The 20,186-nt window shown below is 52.9% G+C and overlaps 1 protein-coding gene across 1 annotated transcript in view; it reads left to right on the plus strand.

Moving 5' to 3' along the window:
• Positions 1-18,772, plus strand: part of CEMIP (cell migration inducing hyaluronidase 1) — a 158,439-nt gene extending 139,667 nt beyond the window's left edge. The window contains exons 21-29 of the mRNA XM_059912330.1: positions 2,220-2,400; positions 3,815-4,030; positions 7,186-7,397; positions 8,395-8,580; positions 12,145-12,349; positions 12,546-12,632; positions 13,310-13,467; positions 16,599-16,699; positions 18,374-18,772. Of these exons, the coding sequence (XP_059768313.1) occupies positions 2,220-2,400; positions 3,815-4,030; positions 7,186-7,397; positions 8,395-8,580; positions 12,145-12,349; positions 12,546-12,632; positions 13,310-13,467; positions 16,599-16,699; positions 18,374-18,501 (1,474 nt within the window). The 3' untranslated portion in view covers positions 18,502-18,772. The remainder of the gene's footprint in view (positions 1-2,219; positions 2,401-3,814; positions 4,031-7,185; positions 7,398-8,394; positions 8,581-12,144; positions 12,350-12,545; positions 12,633-13,309; positions 13,468-16,598; positions 16,700-18,373) is intronic.
• The last annotated feature ends 1,414 nt before the right edge of the window (positions 18,773-20,186 follow it).

Here is a 20,186-nt window from a genome sequence, read left to right on the forward strand (position 1 = left end):
CTCTGATGGTGGTAGAGTGATAGTCACACACAGATTGGGATCTTCAACCAGAAGCTGGGACCAGACTTGGGGGAACAGCCCGGGAGATGCTGTCACACATTCTCAGGGTTGCTGTGCGCATACAGGATGAAACTCACTCTAGGTTAGGGTTAGAATTGGTTTTGTGCAGGAAAGAATTTTCTAGCAGTCAGGTTTGTTAAACAGCAGAATAGCATGCCTGTCCTGGAGGGTCACGGGCTCTCTGTTGCTGGATGATAAGCAGGTGGTTGGAGAGGGAGGGGGTGACTTGGAGAGCTGACGCACCAACAGAGCAAAGGGACTTGGTTAATTCCTTGGAAAGCTGCAGCTTGGGTCAGTGGTGAGGAAGTCTCTCCTTCTGATGGTGTTTCTGCTCAGACAGGAATTCAAGCCAGAGAGCAAGACTCTGAGCCACAAGCAGCAGAGGGCTAAGATTAGCCCTTTCTGCCCCTCTGAGCTTTCTTCTCTTTCTCTAGGAATATGTCCTTCCTGCCTCTACAGGTAGGACATAGGCCTAAACTCCCAGCGCTAGTGGGATGGGTATCTTTGAAAAGATTTTGCAGAGAGAACCACAGTCTCCTTTGGCATGAGTGATCCAGAAGCCCTTGTTTCTGTCTAGCCTAAGTGGTGTAGCAATCCCTTCAGATCATTTTTATGAGCAACTCTGGGTCTGCATATTTGGGTTTCTTCGCTGAGGGTTACCAGCCTCCCCAGGGCCAGAATGTTCTGACGACTTCCAGAGATGAGTGTGTTTATGGAGGCCTGACAGCTTTGTCAGACTCAGGCAGGTCCCTCAAACTGCATTTGTGAGCAGGAGCCTGGGACCGCACGGTCCTGATCGTGAGGGATTCATCCCGTATGGGCCTGGGTCGGGGTCCAAGGGTAAAGTAAGCACACAGTTTAAATATAGAGCTAGTGAGAACGGGCTGTCCCTAAAATACCTTAAATGGAAAAATGCGTGGAGCCACTCCATGAGAGCCAGGATTCAAGGCGATGACATTAATCAATTACAAATATAAAAATACAGAAATACCAGAAGCCCTTGGCATACCGTGTGCTGAAGGTGCATTGCCGAGACTGGTGCTACCAGGCCCTTCCTCAGGGAACCGTATCTGATGAGGGGAGCTCAGCGCTGAAGATAGGGACCAGCTGGAATGTGACTTCTCCCCATAGATTGCCTTTTTCTGCTTTCTTGTCCCTCTTTCTGCCCTTTCTTCTTTATGTTCACCATGGAAGGAGAAGGCCCTGACCCAGAAGTAGAGATACCAGTAAAAGCATAAACATTGGGCTTGAAGAATGAGCAAGCCTAGCTTTGGGGCCAGGCCCAGAAAGGATCAGCCCAGCCAGCCCCTCCTAGGCCCTTGTTTCCCACGCCCTGCTCGGGAGTCCGTGGCAAAGGGGAGAGGCATCTCGAGCTCTCTGCCCCCTTGCTGGGCCGAAGGCAGAATTTCCAAGTCCCCAGTTCTCCTCCAGCCCCTCCTAGCTCCAGCTCCAAGCCTTTTGCCTCTTCCTCCATCTTTCCCTGCTTCTGGGGTATCAGGCCCTTCTTGGGGTCCCCTGGCAGTTCACAGTCTTGCCCTCCCAGGGGGGCCTGCCCTCCCTTCTAGGGAAGCTTGAAACATCACCAGGCAGCTATTTTTCCATTTCATTATCACCTTCCATTCTGTGTCCTTCCTCTCCCTAGTTTCCCAAACCCAGCATACTGCCAATCGAAAGGCTTACTCACAGAGAGGAAGCTCATCTGGGTCTTAATCTAATTAAATTGTTATAGCAACTGAGACCAAGGCGATACTGAGTAATGGCTCTACCCTCCCAAGGGACACGATACTGGCTCTCTCCAGTAATATTTACAGTATTTATCCAATGACTCTTCACAGGATGGGAATATGTGGGGAAATGTTTGTATAGAGGACCATCTCTCAAACCCCAAGCCAGCAGCTAGACATCCATCTCTCCATCCATCCATCCATCCATCTAATAATTCATCGAGTAATCATTTATTGACATTTACTGTGTCCATAAATGCTTTCTCAGTGAATTAATTAATGCATCAATAATGTCCTGTTATAGGGGGAGTTTTGGGGGTGGGAATCAGGAATGGTTTACCCAGAAGGTCTCTTACCATCCACCTCGGAGGGTGTAAACAATGTGGCGGCACGACATGGCAATCAGCCTGACATCTGGCTTCCTTAACTCCATAGGAATTTCCCGATCCGAGGAATTCAGTTCTACGACGGCCCCATCAACATCCAGAACTGCACTTTCCGCAAGTTTGCAGCCCTGGAGGGCCGGCACACCAGCGCCCTGGCCTTCCGTCTGAACAACGCCTGGCAGAGCTGCCCCCATAACAACGTAACCGGCATTGCCTTTGAGGACGTCCCGGTGAGTCCTCGAGGCGCCAGGGCAAGCTCCCAGCAAACCCAGACTTTGGGCGGTGAGTCACAAGTCCCTGGGGGGCCTGGAGTTTGAGCCGTTGCCACCACCGCAGGGGTTGAACATTCTCTTTCAAGCAGGCTGGGCCACGTCCCAGGTCTGTCTGCATCCAAACTGGAAAAGTACAAGTGTAGGCTGCCCCACAGGTCAAGTCTGGGTAAATGCCCCCTTGCCCTCACCCTGCTCAGAACCCACCCAAGCCTCAGAAGGAACTTTCCACTGCCCTCCAGGTTCTGAGGCTCTGTTCCTCCAAGGCTCTTGGGTTCAACCTACCGAGTCTGGTGACCGGGCCACTTCAGTTAGCACAATTCATCTAAAAAAACCCCCCAGCAATTCCCAAAGGAATCGTCGCTGAAGATGCTCTGTTTAATTTCTCCCTCCTAGCCCTCCGCAGCCAACAAGTTAGGAGCCGGGGCTGAGGAGGTCAGGACAAAGGGCTGCGCTTTGAGACGAGGCAGGTCCAGGGCTCCTGGTGCCTTTTGTCTGGGCTACAGCTTTCCCAGACCTCCCCTCCTCCTCCAGCTCTCTGCTCCTGCCCTTTGCCTGTCTGCCCAGTTCCTGGCAGCCTCAGGGAAAAGATGTGAAACTCAAGTTACTGAATTTCTTTACTCAGGCCACGGAGGGCCTGAAAGAGGTCAGCCATGGAAATCTCCAAGGGCTCATGTTGAAAGACTGTCTTCCTGAAACACACCGCACACTCTCACACACGTTCTCTCTCACACGTATCCACGCGACGTGTGTGTGTGCGTTTATTATACATGTATATGTACTTTCTCATACATTCACTGCCACCTCAGCCTCATTCCCTCTCCACATACACCCACTCACGCACACACCCACTCACACCCACTCATGCACACACGCGTGCACACACACTCACGTACACTCTCACACATTCACTCACACTCACCCACTCACGCACACACACATTCACTCAGACACACTCTCACGCACACACTCACCTACTCACACACACACTCACGCACACACACACACTCTCACACACACACACTCACACACACACACACACACACTCACACACTCCTGTGCCTGCCTCCCCATCCCTGCAGTGTTTTGAGCCGCGTATTAGAGCTCTCTCCGGGGTCACACACAGCAGCCAACCCTCCAGTGAGCAGAGGCCAAAAGAACGTGCTGGGTCTGAGAGCTGAGGCACAGTGAACGTTTGGCTCTTTCTCTGGTTCCATCCGAGAGGTCAGCCATGCGCTTTCCTATGCTGCCCCAGAGCATCTTTGGTTTGGCTGGTTTGTAACGTCTGGAAATCGGAAACTTCGCCCTGGCCTGACGACAGCTGCTGCTTCCCCTCACCTTCTGGTCCAGCCTCACATTCCTGGGCTCTGTTTAGATTACTTCCAGAGTGTTCTTCGGAGAGCCTGGGCCTTGGTTCAACCAGCTGGATATGGACGGGGACAAGACATCAGTGTTCCATGACGTGGACGGCTCCGTGTCCGAGTACCCTGGGTCCTACCTCACCAAGGACGACAACTGGCTGGTCCGGCACCCAGACTGCATCAACGTTCCAGACTGGAGAGGCGCCATCTGCAGCGGGCGCTATGCACAGGTGGGGATGCCGGGCACACGTCCTCAGTCCTCAGTGTCCCCAGTCACCCTCTCACGGGACAAGCATTGAGTGAGAGCCAACTGCATGCCTGCCTCTGTGCCAGGCCAGAAAGGGACATAGGTTTCTTCTTCATTCTTCTTTCTTTTTCTGCTAACCCAGTAGGATTTTCAAAAAGTCCAAGTGAAAACACTTTGTAAGCAGAATGCTTAGAAAAAGAAGTCAGGCTTTGGCACCTACTAACTGTGTGACCTTGGGCAAGTTACCTAAACTCTTGGAGTGTCAATTTCCTCATCTGTAAAATAAGGATAATAGTTGAACCCTTTTAATGAGCACATAGAGTGCTTTACCAGCCCTCTCCACCAGAAATACAACGCAAGCCGTCCGGGTGGTCTTAAATGTTCTAGTAGCCACGTTAGAAAGGCAGAAGAAATGGGTGAAATCTATTTTAATAATATACTTTGTTAAACTCAATATATTCAAAATACTACCTTCTCAACATGTAATCGGTATAAAAAAAATCATTAATGAGGCACTTTACATTCATATTTTTTTCCTGTTCTAAGTCTTAGGAAACTCCCTGCATATTTTATACTTATAGCCCACTCAATTTGGATTCGAATTTTCTACAATTAAAGTAAAAGCTAGTCCTACCCAAACAATAAAGCTATGTTTAACTATTTAGCTGGAAAACTATTTTACCCGCTTTGGGTTTGAAATTTAAATGAATTAAAATGAGATTTAAAATTTGGGTCCTTAGCCACATTGGCCACATTTCCAGTGCCCAGTGGCCACATGGGACAGCAGGCTGAGTCAGAGCCTGGAATGTGAAAACATGAGTTACTGTAGTGTTGTTACTGATGTTATTTGGAAGGATAGCTGAGGACTAGAGAAGCAGGGGGAGAGAGCCCCCGAGGAAACGAAGAGCTGTCAGGTCAGGAGGGAAGCACATGAGCCCAGTGACCCCCGAAGGGGCAGGAAAATGTAGGAATGAGGAATCCTCACAACCATCCCACAGGCAGGCATTACTCTCACCACTGTGGGCATCAGCATCCCGGGCATTAGAAAAGAGATAAAGGGGGGCTTCCCTGGTGGTCTGGTGGTTAAGACTCCACGCCTTCACTGCAGGGGGCCTGGGTTCGATCCCTCAGGGAACTCAAATCCCACAAGCCCCGAGGCACGGCCCCCCAAAAAAGAGAAAAGAGCTAAAAGTGATTTCGGGTCTGGGGAGGGATGGGGCAGGGGGCTAGTGCCAGTGAAGGGGAAGGGCCATGGGGGGCGAGGTGGGCCCCTGGAGGCGGGGCCGTGCTGGGAGCAGGTGCCAGCGGAGGTGGGAGGGGCCGGCGTTAGCAGGAGGGGGCCACAGAGGAAGGCAGGGGCCAGGGGCAGGGAGGTCCAGGGTATTTCTTTCCACAGTAGAAGGGGAGGTCATGCACTGAGAGGGCAGAGAGTGGGCCTGAGCCGGGGGGCCTGCAAAGAGCGATCAGGTTGGGAAGAGGTGCCGTGGAGACTGGAAAATGCTGACAGAGGCGTGTGGAAGGAGTGCCAGGTGGTGCTGCAAACCCAGTGGAGACTGCAGACGGAGCATGGAAGGGGCGCCGTTCTCCCTGGCTGCAGAGGAGGTGGACCCGTGGAATGATCCAGGCCGAGGCGTCTGGATGGGTGGGCAGGGCAAGGGATTTGATGCTACGGGAGCGAGTGGTTGACCTGATGGTCTAGGGCAGATAAGAAGGGAAGTAGAGTCAGAAGGAGCTGACAGATTAGGGTCATGACCTGAATAACTAAAGGCTGACCAAACCCTTAAGGCTTGCAGGCACACTGCGGGCATTATAGCATCCCTGATTCAAGGGTGAGACATCCCATGTGGAGCCTTGATCTTGAGCTTCCCTCCCACCCTTTCTTTCTGATACATTGCTTATTTTCTGCCGAAAAGGGCTGATTGTTAGTGAGAGCTTGGAGGTTACCATACCTGGCTGCTGGTGAATTATTATTAATAATCTCCTCCCTCCACTTTGCAGCTTACAAAAGGCTTTACTATACCTTTAAATTCTTATACCCATGACAACGCCATACTAGGGCAGGGTTGAAGTTTCTCTTCCCATTTTATATGTGATACAACTAGAGAGGAAGATAACCCCTTCTTTCCAAAGGTACAACGTTATTGCATCTTGATGCGATGGTCTCTCTTGGCCACAGCTACAGGGATGTCACCTAATGAAATGGGACAGGTCCTAAAACAGGACACAGTGTTTTTTTTTTTTTAAACGAATTTTTTATTGAAGTAGAGTTGATTTCCAATGCTGTGCCAATCTCTGCTGTACAGCAAAATGACTCAGTTATACACATACAGACATTCTTGTTTTTATATTCTTTTCCATTATGGTTTATCACAGGATATTGAATATACTTCCCCGTGCTATACAGTAGGACCTTGTTGTTTATCTATTCTAAATATAATAGTTTGCGTCTGCCAACCCCAAACTCCCAGTTCATCCTTCTCCCTCCCTCCCTTCCCCTTGGCAACCACAGGTCTGTTCTCTATCAGGACACAGTGTTTTAAACCAAGGGTGGCCCAAATCATCCAGGCTCTTTTGTTTTGTCCCTTGGACTCAGTGCTGACAGTCTTGCTTTCATATTTGTCTCTGAAATGAGATGCCATTCATCCCCCGACGTGCACTGATAGCCACATGGACTGGCCACACAGGCCAGACACTGAGAATCAGAGGGAGAAGTAGGCAACACATCAGGCTCTTTCTCAGATACAGACAGGACAGCAGCCGGTTAAAGGGGAGTTGCATTTGCAGCAGAAGTGTAATAAAACTCTCTCCCTTCCTCCTCCTTCCTGATACCCCTCCTCTTCCAAAATTCACTGACTATTAAGCCGACTCCCCTCAAGTTTACACTGGTCTCTCCTCTACACTTTTTTTGAAGATGTACAGAAAGCATTAGCTGGATTGCACGGTACGGCTCAGGCTGCATTCACCAGCAGAAAGAGATGCCCCCTTATTTGGCCTTCTTTCATTCAAGCTTTCTAAAAAGGGCTCTGTGAAGAGAAAGTGCTTTTGAAAGTGTAGTCTGTAGTCAGATGCTAACCAGACGCTCTTGGAATAATCCCTTGTCATTGCCTCGTTGTGTGTTTCCTCTCTGGGCTTTAAAAGATGTACATTCAGGCCTACAAGACCAGTAATCTGCGAATGAAGATCATCAAGAATGACTTCCCCAGCCACCCTCTCTACCTGGAGGGGGCCCTGACCAGGAGCACCCACTACCAGCAGTACCAGCCAGTCATCACCCTGCGGAAGGGCTACACCATCCACTGGGACCAGACGGCCCCTGCCGAGCTCACCATCTGGCTCATCAACTTCAACAAGTGAGTGGGTGCCTGGCCAGGAGCAGTGTGACATGGGGACAGCTGCTCTGGCTGAGCTCAAAGCAGCAGTGGTAACGATGCCTCGTTGCAAAGCCCCGGGCTTCCCGCTCACAGACCCTCAGGCTCGCCCACGCCATCCCTGCACGAGAATGGATCTAGACGTGACTCCACTCGGTGGTTAAGAATCAGAAGACCTGGGCTGAGCCCTCGTTCTGGGCATGGGTGACCTCGGGCAGGGCATCTCACCCCTGGGAACCTTAGTTCCTTCATCTAGGAGATGGGGATAGTCTTACTCTGCAGAACTGCAATGGGGATCGAGTGGGACAGTGTTTGGCAGGCGTTTCACCCAGGACCTGGCTTTATGAAGGGCTCAGTATATGGTCAGAAATCCCTGGTGGCTCTTGTTACCATTTTATGTGGGGGAAGGGGGCGGGAACAAGGCTCTGCGAGTTAGAGGGATTAAGCTGAGGGCATCTGGAGAGAGCTTCATGTATTTACGTTCACGTATTTTCTATGCACATCATTAACTTGTCACAGTAGTCCCGTGAGACAGACACTTATCAGTTGCAGAAAATGATACCCAAAGAGTTGAAATGGGCCCCACAGTCAGGCTGGACCAGGAAGGGGCTGAATCCAGGTCTTACAGATCCTGGCTCTTTCACTCCAGCCCTACTGAAAGAACGTTCATTTCCGCCCCCCCCCCCCCCCCCCGCCCCGAGCCAACGATCCACATAGAGCACCCAATGCAGGCCCTGGGGACGCCCCACCGACCCATTGCAATGATCCCTCTCATTCACTGCGGTCACCGTTTCTCCCTCTCTCCTTAACACTTTGTGACGCAGTCATTACCAACAGCAAGCCTTCTTTCAAAAATTCCCACTGAAAAGTGGAAGTGCCACTTGGTGGAGAATGCTTTGGTCTCTGGCCAAGGCACACCGAGGAGGCCCTGTGGCCTGGACATCCTCGCTTGTTAACCTGCCTGCACTTCCGGTTCTAGGGGCGACTGGATCCGAGTGGGGCTCTGCTACCCCCGGGGCACCACCTTTTCTATCCTCTCAGATGTTCACAATCGCCTGCTGAAGCAAACGTCCAAGACGGGCATCTTCGTGAGGACCTTGCAGATGGACAAAGTGGAGCAAAGCTACCCTGGCAAGAGCCACTATTACTGGGACGAGGACTCGGGGTAGGAGCCCCCTCTTGGCTGCAGGAAAGCGGTCATTCTCATGCTGTCCCCCGGCCTTTCCAATAATCCTCAGACCTGCCATGCAGTTGGTGCCGGTTAATGTAGGATCCTTTCCTAGGCACTTCTATTCTCAGGCAGTTTGGGCCGTCCACCAATGACATTTTAAAAGCTGTGACGCTTTGGGAGTAAAATAAGCACTCTATTAATATACACATGGATTGTAGTGAATATTCCTATTTCAGGGGAAAAAAAGTGAAAGCAGTGAATCTTAGAACTGAGAAAATGTGGTACAGGACCTCAATTCCATACAACTCAGTCGGAGCAGATGATATTATCCCTAATTCAGAGATGGGCAGGGACTTCCCCGGTGGTCCAGTGGTTGAGACTCCCCGCTTCCACTGCAGAGGGCACAGGTTTGAGCCCCAGTTGGGGAACTAAGATCCTGCGTGCCGCGCAGTGCGGCCAAAAAAAAAAAAAAAAAATTAGAGAGGGTCAAAGAAGGCACAGGATAAATAGGAATGACTTGCTCCGGGGACACCGCACAAACTTGGCATGGCTAGTTTTGAGCTCACACCTACCTGTAACCAAAATCCTCCCCCTTTTGCTGAACTGCACTAGGTTCTATTCAGCAGGGATCCAATGGGGACAGAGTACTGTTCCCGGAGACAGTGAGCTATTTGGTCGCCTCCCCTAAAAAGAGAGTATTCTAACATCTGCAGAATGCCAGCACGTCTCCAAAGCGGTGAAGCTGTTGTTAGCCAGCCCTCCGGGGACTAAGGGTAAAGGATTGTTTTACGGTCATTTTTTCCATTCTTGTAGTGGAATCAAGGATAATGAGATAGATAGAAGATGCTTAGAAATATCTATAAAGGTAGGGCTTTATCGGTTTGATTAAAGGAAAATTCAAATTTGAAAGTCAGAAGCGTAAGTAAAAATGTTGGGGTTTAGGGGAAGCAGCAAGTAGCACCCCTCTTCGCACATCAGTTCTAAGCCAGTGGTGGAGCACGGCAGCAGGTGAAGAAGGAACTGTCTGTCCTACTGATGACGGAGCTGCTGGGGAACAGATCTTCCCAGTGCTGTCCCCGGGTGCACCTACCCAGTCCCAGGCAGCCCTGAGCAACCGGGGGGGCTCCCCACTCAGAGCCCAACTCCCAAAACTTAGGGTGCAGGGGGAGCAGACCAGAGTCCGCCTCTCTGTGGGCTGACCTATGTACCCCCATCCAGCAACCACACGAGTCACTCCACTTCCCCCGGGAAGACGCCAGTGAGGGGATGGGCCGGGTCCAGGGGTGTTTAGAAAAACCCTTCCATGTGAAAACCAGAGGGGGAATTAAATGTCCTTCATACAACAGCGGAAACGATCAACATTATGATTTTAGAAATGGTAATAAGGTAAAAGTCTTCATAGCACCACCTGTGCATAATTTCTTCTTTTATCGATAGGATCGTGAGAATTGGGATGTTGCAAAGGTGTGAATTTTTCAAACGGAAACGGCCACTAAACAAGTTGAACCTTTTTGATCAACACATTTACAAATTTGCGATTTTTCCCTTTTAAGCAGATTTTGCTGCTTAATTCAACCTTTTTGTTGGTAGCTTAGTCAGTCATCATACCTATTGATTATTATGCTGTGCTTTAATTCAATGATAGCCTTAGGGACTATGAGATGGGTTACAGGATGTCTGTTGCCTGTGCAAAAACCCAAACTCTTGGGCTTTTTGAATTCTTAGGGCTGTTTTCATGATCTTTCTGCCTTATAAATGTGTTGCTCTTTCTTACTCACGTTCAGAGCACCTGCTTTCAATGGCTACCTTCTATTCTGCTATGGCCTACGACACTTGATAACCAGCTTGTTATAATTGGGGGTAAAATAAAAAGTAAGTAGGCTACAAGTGAAGGGGTCCCGAAGTGTGAAATATATTTCACACCCTGAATCACCTCTGTAAATCCTTCGAGGTTAAAAAAAAAACCACTCAGGTGATTTCATCTGTGTCCTGGAGTTTGCTAGATGCCACCTAAGCGAGGTACTGCTAAGCTATACATAAGTGTAGTATTCAGGTGCACGGCCGTCAGTAGGGCTGCTCTGAAATACCACCTGGTCACAGCCAGGATTTGAGCCCAGGCTTACTGATGCCAGGGCCTCCCACTCCAGCTGACTAGGACACATGCATGTCGAAGGTGAGGGTTAGAGAGGGCAGCTGCTGTCTGGAAAATAAGGAGTGGAAGCTAGATGGTCTTCTAGGGCCCTCCAGTTTGGATAATTTGATATACCATGGCAGCGGGGAAACCTGAATACTGATAGTCTTGTGCAGAGGCCCTAGGAACAGTCTCTGGGTCTCTTTCTGGGATTTTGCTCATGACCTTGTCCCCTCGGGTGGTTTCTGACCTTGTGTGGGAGCCTCTGGTGGAGAAATGATGACAGGCAGCACTGAACTGCCTTCCTCCTAAGCAGCTCAAAGCTTCCCCCGCCCCATGCAGAGCATGGAATGCAGAGGAAGAAGCTCTGTTCTCAGCCGGAGCATAGATTCCCCCAGCAGTTCTTCCATATGAACACTATTCTATTCAGGGGTGGCTTGATGTCAAGAAACGTAAAGCCACTCAAGTGAACTCAAACAAAGTGGAGGTGTTCCTCAGAGGGAAGCAAGGCATCTTCAGGAAGTCATCCCAGCTGGGCTTCCTGGGCTCCTGTGCTGAAAACAGCCAAGCCCTAGGGACCAGATGGCCCGCCCAGTTCTGCTTCCCTCTTTCTCCTCACATTCACACACGTTCCCTTGGTGAGCATTTTCCTCACCAGGCACAGGGTTGGGATGGAAAATCCCAGCTCTGTCCCCTTTGTGCTGTGTGGTCCTGGCAAGTCACTTCACTTCTCTGAGCCGTTGGGATCTGAGAAATTGGGATGATAACAGTGCCTGCTGGACTGGACTGTCTGAGGATTAAATGAGATAATATGTCAGTTTACAGCATGCGCATAGCGTGGCATAGAGTACGTGCTCAGAAAATGAAAAGTGTCAGTGTTAGCTTTTTCTTCAATGCATTTGTTTTTAATTTCTCCAACCACATAAAACCTTGTGGTAGGACTTCCCCGGTAGCGTAGTGGTTAAGAATCCACCTGCCAATGCAGGGTACATGGGTTCGAGCCCTGGTCCGGGAAGATCCCACATGCCGCAGAGTAACTAAGCCCGCGAACCACAACTACTGAGCTCGCATGCCACAACTACTGAAGCCCATGCACCTAGAGCTCGTGCTCTGCAACAAGAGAAGCCACTGCAATGAGAAGCCCACGCACTGCAGCGAAGAGTAGCCCCCGCTCGCCGCAACTAGAGAAAGCCCACGCGCAGCAACGAAGACCCAACGCAGCCAAAAATAAATAAAATTAGAAACAAAACACAAAAAACCTTGTGGTAGACACAGATCCATTTTGTAGGGCCCACCGGCTCTAATCACTGTGGCCGGCACGTAGTTCTGGGTAAATGCCTTTGGGAGAGGTGGGGTGGGGGAGGAGGGGGAGGAAGAGGAGGCTGTGGACACCGGAGGGAACCACCCCGCTCTGCTCCTGTGCGCAGGCTGCTTTTCCTGAAGCTGAAAGCTCAGAACGAGAGAGAGAAGTTCGCCTTCTGCTCCGTGAAAGGCTGTGAGAGAATAAAGATTAAAGCTCTGATCCCAAAGAACGCCGGCGTCAGCAACTGCGCGGCCACAGCCTACCCCAAGTTCGCGGAGAAGGCCGTCGTGGACGTGCCGATGCCCAAGAAGCTCTTTGGTTCTCAGCTGGTGAGTGGCCGACAGCGAGCCCAGGCCTTCCGAGGGGGCCCAGACCCCACCAGGGTCCCCTCCAGGCATCTGCTGCGCTCCTCAGACCGTTTCCCGTGACCAGGTGTACGGGGCGGTGAGGGGGCTGATCACCCATCGGGCCGTGCACTTGACTCCACAAACCTGACAACCGCACTGGGTTTTGTTTATTTTCCAGAAGACCAAGGACCACTTCCTGGAGGTGAAGATGGAAAGTGCCAAGCAGCGCTTCTTCCACCTTCTGAACGACTTTGCCTACATCGAAGTAAGCAACCCTCACCCCAGCCCAGAGGGGCTTTGCTCACTGAGACGTGGTGTTAGTTTCCTAGGGCTCTTGTCACAAATGACCGCAAACCCGGTGGCTTAAAACAACAGAAACTTATCCTCTCACAGTTCACAAGCCAGAAGTCCCAAGTCAAGGCGCTGGCGGGGTTGGTTCCCCCTGGAGGCTCTGAGGGAGGGTCCGTTCCAGGCCTCTTCTAGCCTCTGGTGCTGCCGGCAGCCCTGGATGTTCCTTGGCTGTAGCTGCGTCCCTCCAACCTCTGCCTCTGTCTCACATGGTCTCTCCCCCATGTGTCTGAGTCTTACACCTCCCTCTGCCTAGTCCTTATAAGGACATCTGCCACTGGATTTAGGGCCCATCTGAAATCCAGGATGACCTCATCTCAAGATCCTTAACTTAATTACCTCTGCAAAGGCCCTAGTTCCAAATAAGGTCACTTTCACAGGTTGCAGTAGATGTATCTTTGGGGGAGGCCATCACTCAGCCCACTACGGAGGTTTGCAAGGAACTGACTGAAGTGAGTTTTATGCTTTGAAGAGCCGCACCGGCGACCTCTGTCTTCAGAGTCTGCGTGGGAACCCCCCGGGGCAGGAGAACCTCGGGGCTCTGCTGCCTTTGGGAACCCCTGCATCACACTGTGTGCTGCTTGTTGTCTGCAGGTGGATGGGAAGAAGTACCCGAGCGCGGAGGATGGCATCCAGGTGGTGGTAATTGATGGGAGACAAGGGCACGTGTTGAGCCAAGCCAGCTTCAGGACCGCCACCCTGCAGGGCATCCCGTGGCAGCTCTTCAGTTACGTGCTGGCCATCCCCGACAAGTGAGTGTGCACCTCTGCTTCGGGAACTGGCCGACGGCGCCGCAGACCCCTGCCCGAGTCCCCCTCCCTGTCCCTGAGACCTTCAGCACAGTCCGGTCTGAGAAGGCTTGGGGAGTGCCCACGGTCTGCCCACACATCATGGGTGCTGGCTGGGAAGCTTCCCTGCCTGGTGCCTCTGCCTTTGGAGCCAGGGCCGCGGTGCATGTAGGTCAGGCTGAGGCGGACGGTCTACCCAGCTACAAATGGGAAGCCTGCCCCGGCCCTGTGCCCCCATCACGACCCACTCTCGCGGCATGAGCTCATCCCCTCCCACACTTTCAGTATGATCCAAATGCTGGTGGCTCTTGAGAATCTCCAGCCCAGATCTCCCTCGGAAACACCAGATACTTTTAATCCAACTGCTACCTGGACCATGCCACCGGGATGTCTCCTATGGAACTGAATTCTCATCATTTCTTTTCTTTTTTTTTTTTTTTTTTAATCCCCCAAACCAGTCACTCCTCTTTTCCACGTTTCGGTGGGAAAAACCCTCGAGTCTGGGCATCATGCTGGGCTCTTGTCTTTCTTCTGTTGCGCCACCACCACGCTCTATAACCACATCCTGTCAACTCTACCTGCATCGTTGCTCTCCTGCTAGTTATCCTGCGGCATCCTCTGCATCGCTGCTCTGTCTGGGGCCTCCCTGTCTGCCACCCACACTGTCGGCAGTCACCCAGCAGGCTCCCTTGTCCAGCCTCCCCCTCTCGAATCCACCCACCATACTGGGGGGGTTGAGCTTCTTAAATACATGTATCTCCTGTCCCCTTCCTAGAAATCTTTGGTAATTCCCCCTCCACCTTCCAAATCTAACTCACATATCACCTCTTTGGTGAGGTCTCTTCCAATCCAACCAAAAAGCTCTACCTACCCCCCGCACCCCATAGGACCAGTGGACATATCTACTCCCCCATCTAGGGTATGGACTTCTTGATGTGGGGACCATATCTAACTCATATTTACATTCCTAGTATAATGGGTGGAGAATTCACTCCAAAGCCACAACCTGGCACAGCAGACAGTCTAAGTGCTTAACGTGGTACCTGTCATATAGGAGGTGCTTGGTAAATATTTATTGACGAAAACAAATGTACTTCCGAGATGCCGCATGATGGGCGTGACTTGAACTAGACGCTATGTGAGATTCCAAAGAATGGGGTTTCGCTTAACCACCTTTGGTCTCCACTCTCTTCCCCCATCACAAGCTTCTTTAGCATGACATTTTCACATGCAGATTCATACAGAAGGACCAGATTTGCCAATTTGGGGAAATACATGATCATCTAGAGATTTTTAGTTTTCATGCCTTTTGAGGCCAAAGGACTTTTTCTGGAAATGAAACAGGATGCAGAAGCCTGGAATAAGAAACTGAAATGCAGAGCTGCTCTGTTTAGAACCAGGGGTGAGAGGCGTGGGGCTACCCCATGCAGGGCTGCTTTCAGCCCGTGCTGCAGCCCTGGTGCATCTTGCCAAGTACCTGGTGTGAGCCGTGCCCTGGGTTGGCACTGGGTACCCAGACAGGAATTGGGTACCACCAGACCCCGCTCTGACCTCCGGGAAAGCGGCAGGGGATGGGGCAAGGCAGGTCCTGCCCCACTGTCACCGCAGGCCCAAGCCAGGCCGCCCCCCTTTCCCACCCCCTCCACAGGGCCAGCCTTGCCCCAGGGTCCCAGGGAAAGAAGGAGGCCGCTGCTCACACTCGAACCTTCAGGGATGGTTTTCAGGGGCTCTCTGCCCAGCCACCCCGTGGGGACCTCCGTGCTGACAGGTCAGGGGCTTGGAGGGCATGAGATGCCCATATGAGACAGAGAGGGACACCTGAAGTGTGCAGGCAGCTTCTGGGTGCTGTCAGGAGGCTGGGCGCATGAGAAGCTCTGTCTCCCTGTCCCGCTTCTGGGAGCCCCGTCTGGAGGGCATGACCTTTGTCTGAGTCCAGCCCAGCAAGAAGGCTTAACTGAGCCAAAGGGATGTTAGCTTTTCTTCTGAACGGGAACAGAGCCCGAATCCAAAGCTGAGGATGTGTTTGCGATGCTCCCTGTCTCCTAACAGCCACCAATCCCTCTGCTTTCCTGAAGAGCCAGATGCAGTCCCAGCTCCCTTCCCCTCTGCCCCTCCTGCACACAAGCTCTTTGCATTTTAAGAGCTTGCCTTCCGCTCCCAATGGGACACAAATGGGGGTAACAACGGCTTCCAGAATCCTATACAGTTTTTCCATGTCTGGACTCTGGTCTGTGGTTACAGGATTCCTCTGAGCTGCAAACTAGAAGCCCCAGTCGGGCCTCTGCCCCTGTTTCTATTCCTGGGGGAGGTGTGCACTTCCTGCCGTCTGGTCCAGCAGGCTGAGTCTGCCCCCATGACGACGGCTGTTTTCCCAGCATTTTGGCCTGAATGCAACCAGGGCAGGGGAATAGAGACTCTCTGCTCCCAAGCTGGGCTTTTGCAAGTCAGGACCTTCAGGCTGGGCACGCCCATTGCTCCAGGCCTCTGCCTCCGCCCAGGCACGGCTTCCCCTTTGGCAGGTCCTCTCAGATACTCGGTAACTATTTGCCTCCATCACCCCCTTTGTAAAATGGAACAGTTAGACCGTCCTGCCTGAGCGGAGAGGGAGGATGTGAACCTAAGTGGTTAACCCTCCGCTGAGCACCGGGTGACTCCGCACTCTGGCTTCTTCCGGCACCATGTCTCCATCCAGTCCTGCTCAAACAGGGTTCGCATACTTAAGTTAAGAGATGCGTGCTGCAGCCGTTTGGGTGCCCGGCCCCGGCATAGGCGCTGGCCCCCAGATGGTGTGCTCTGCGTACCTGCTGTGTCCCCTGTGGGGACAGCCAGGGAGCAGCAGTGAGCTGAGAGCAGGCGCAGAGAAGGCCACGGGCACCAACTGCAGCCAGATGTGTGGGAGGGTGCGCAGGATGTGGGTCATCCCGTAGAAAGAGCCGGTCAGCTCGGCACGCGGGAGAGGCTGCCCTTCCCCAGTCCCTGGCGGGCCTCTGGGCACTGCTAGCTCAAGTCCCACCAGGCACAATCCAGCATCCCTCCCAGGGAACCCCCGACTCCAGCTTGTCGTCAAGTCCTCTCATCCATCCCTTCTTGCTCAGCTCCATAGTTCTCATGGCATCGAAGGGAAGATACATCTCCAGAGGCCCGTGGACTCGAGTGCTGGAAAAGCTCGGGGCAGACAAGGGCCTCAAACTGAAAGGTAAGGGGTGTGGACGGGGCCTTACCCTGACCGTGAATCCAGATGCCCGGTACGCAGGCTGCTGCTACCCGCTGCTGAGACCAGACCACTTTCCCCCCAAACCTGGGTGGGGTCTCAGAATCCTCAACACAACTAGTGGTCTGCAGGTGTGTGTGGGCAAGAGGCCACCTCGTCACCATCCCAGCCCCGCAGCAACAGCATTCCAACTTGTGACCGGACACCGGAAGGAAACTGCTCGAGTTGCTCACCTAACGACTCAGCAGGTGGCCCTTTTTTTCCGCAAAAAGTATCAGCAGAAAAGTGGCTCGGTTTGACCCTCCTACCCAGTTCCTGCTACTCCAGTCGGCCAGGGGCCCTACGTCTTCTGCAGCTTTCCAGCTGATGGCCAGCATTTGTACAGCCCTTTGCAGTTGGCAAGTCTCTCATATGAGAATCTATGTGGCGTGTCCAAGGTCACACAGCTCTTCTGCCGTAAAGCCTGGCACAGACCCCTTAGGGAAGAAGCCAGCCAGGACAGAAATGTCAGCATTTCATTATCGTCATTACAGACTGTGTGATGGGAGAGTCCTGGGGGAGGTCGAGAGGGGAGGCCGAGCAACCCTCCAGATAATAATGATAATGTCCATTGTAGTTACCATGTAATGCCCAGCCTTGCACCTTGCTGAACATCCAATAACGATCTCAGTTATTCATTAATAACCTGTGTGACAGGTACTGTTATTTCCACTTAAGGTGAAGAAACAGAATTAGTTAAGTAATTTAAGGTTAGAATTTGGATCCTTATTTTTTCTAATCCAAAGCCAGCCATCCTTAGTGGCCATGCCATCCTGACTGCAAAACACATCAAAGCTAGCAGCCTATCTATCATATGGGACGCTTATCCCAGGCAGCTCTCAGAGAAAAATCAGGAACAGTGAAAGTCCTTCAAACAATCCAAAAGAGAACACAAGGAAAATAGAAGCATCTTCTCCAGCCTGGTCCTGAAAGCATTTGGGGGCCTCTGTCCTTTAAATTCAGACCCTGTTGCCAAAAGTTGATGAACATAAAGGTGACATAAGTCAAGGGACACTTTCCCAGTGGTGATGGGTGTGTGCTGTCTGCCAGGCCAGGCCGTTCCTGAGTGTAGACATGGATCCCCAAGTCCCTCGGACGGGGTCGAGCTCTGAGCTGTGAGACAGAGGGCCCTGCGTGGGGCTCGGGAGTCTAGAGTTCTGGTCTGGGCTGCACCATCTACTCGGTGCCCTTGGGCAAATTCCTCCACTTCTCACAAGTCCCTTCTAAAGCCACAGAATGTTGGAGCTGGGGCAGAAATCTCGTAGATGAATGCCATTATTTGACAGATAGGGACACTGGGCTTCAGAGACTCGCTGCTAATTGTAGGGTCAGCTCAAAGGTGGCTGGGGTTCCTGGGAGGTCTCCTGTGGGAACCAGAGCCAGCACTCTGCACAGGTGGCTGGGAGGCTCGGGTGAGACCCTGTGTGCCCCGTACAAACCAATGCCGGGTACCACCAGTAACCGGCCACAAAGCTCTTCCCGGAGGGGGACAGTCCAGTGTGGCTAGAGGAGGGGGTGCCTGGTGGGGGCAGGGGAATGGCGATGGGGAACCCTGGAAGGTGGTGGCACATAGCCATGCTCTCGTGAAGTTTCTGCTCATGTGACATCACTGCTTTTCAGAGAAAATGGCATTCGTTGGCTTCAAAGGCAGCTTCCGGCCCACCTGGGTGACTCTGGACACCGAGGACCACCATGCCAAAATCTTCCAAGTTGTGCCCGTCCCCGTGGTGAGGAAGAAGAAGCTGTGAGGACCGCTGCCACCTCAGCGCCGCCCCACAGTGGACTCTGACGGTGGACTCCCGGCAGCCGCCTGGGGCAGCCGGGCTCGTCCCCCAGCCCCTGTCCAGCAGCTGCCGGGGAAGGCCACGTGTCAGCCCTGGTGCGCCAAGGGGGGGTATCAGAGACCCCCGGTGCTGCCACCTGCCCCCACTCAAGTGTCTACCTGCAGCCCCAGGGGCAGTGTTGGCTGATGCTGGAAACCTTCTCTTTCCTGCAGCCTCTTGGGTGCTTCTCTCCTATCTGTGCCTCTGCGATGGGGGCGGGGGGGGGGTGTGTGAGGACCGTACGAGGAGACCTGCGCTGCGCTGGCAGCAAAAGTCCACTTTGGCGGGAGCTCTGCCCCAGCTGGGAGGCAGCCTGGAGGGGGTGCTGGGTCATCCACAGATCCCCATGCTCTCCAGCACGCATGTTAGGGTGGTCGGTGTAGGAGGAAGAGCCCTGGTCCTAAGGAAATCTTCATAACTGTGAGCAAGAACCGACCTCCGCGGGATTCGGAGCTGGCGTGTAGACCGGGATTCCGTCTTCCGTTCACCAAGATGGAACCGGCTACCCTCGGAGAAGGGCGAGCCTGCCTCCGGAGGGGTTCAACCTTTCAGAAGACTATGGCACCCAGGTTGGGAGTTGGACTAGGTGACTTTTAAAGGTCCTTTCAGTTCTGAGATGCCAGAACTGCGATGCTGTGGCTTTTCACATTGTGCCCGGAACCCAGCAGGAGGTGAGAACGTCCCTTTCAGCCAACATCCATGATGCTGGGTGCTCCGGGCGTACAGGACGGAGCGGGGAGAAGCACTCCCTAAGGCAAGGGGCTCGCAGTCTGGTGGAACAGGTGGTCGGGTGTGTGGACCTCTGATGCCAGGCGGAGAAAGCCAAGAGAGGTAAAGAGGATGCCAGCGCCAGTTCCCGGAGGGAAAGAGCTTACGCCCTCAGGTGGTCAGGAAGCTTCCTGCAGGAACGAAGGGCAGGGGCATTTGGGTGGGCAGAGATGAGGCAGCCTCTGGAGTGGTTCCTGCCCACATCTGCCGAAGATGGGTGACTTCAAGGTCGCCCTTTGCCCTCGACTTGCTGGTCACCCGTAATAGAGAAGCGGGCATCAGAGGGGGTGATGGGCTGAGCTCATTATGGCCAGAGCGCTGGGTCAGCCGGCCCACCAACCACTCCAAGAGAGGGCGGAGTCAAGTCGAGAAAGGGGAGCTCCTGCATCGGGGGCCCTGAGAGCCCTCGCGGAGCCCCACACGGACGCGCTCACACCTCAGTGAGCCTGGGGTTTCAGAGCTGGAAAGGACCTTAGGAAACACCTAGTCCAAAGCCTTCGTTGTATGGATGGGACACATGAGACCCCAAGCTGGGGAAGAACCACACGGCCAGGGCAGGGTCAGGACGGGAGCCCCACTCCCCGCACTTACTGCCACACCACGCTGCCTCAACAGCCGGCCTGCGTGGCTTCGCGAAACGGGGGCAAGTCCCCTTGAAGGGAAAAAAGATCAGAATAGAAAAGAGAGTTGGCCGATGACTGTTTCTCTCCTGGTCCTCCGCTCGCACAAGGGCGCCCTCCTCTGGGCTGTGGAGGTCCTGCAGCCTCCGCTTGGCTCAAACTACCTGCCCTCCCGAGCAGCGCCCATGACGGCACTGGTGCTACCTGCTTCTGCAGGTCTGC

This window comes from Balaenoptera ricei, chromosome 2 (genome assembly GCF_028023285.1).
Source record: "Balaenoptera ricei isolate mBalRic1 chromosome 2, mBalRic1.hap2, whole genome shotgun sequence".
In the NCBI taxonomy this organism is placed as follows: domain Eukaryota; kingdom Metazoa; phylum Chordata; class Mammalia; order Artiodactyla; family Balaenopteridae; genus Balaenoptera; species Balaenoptera ricei.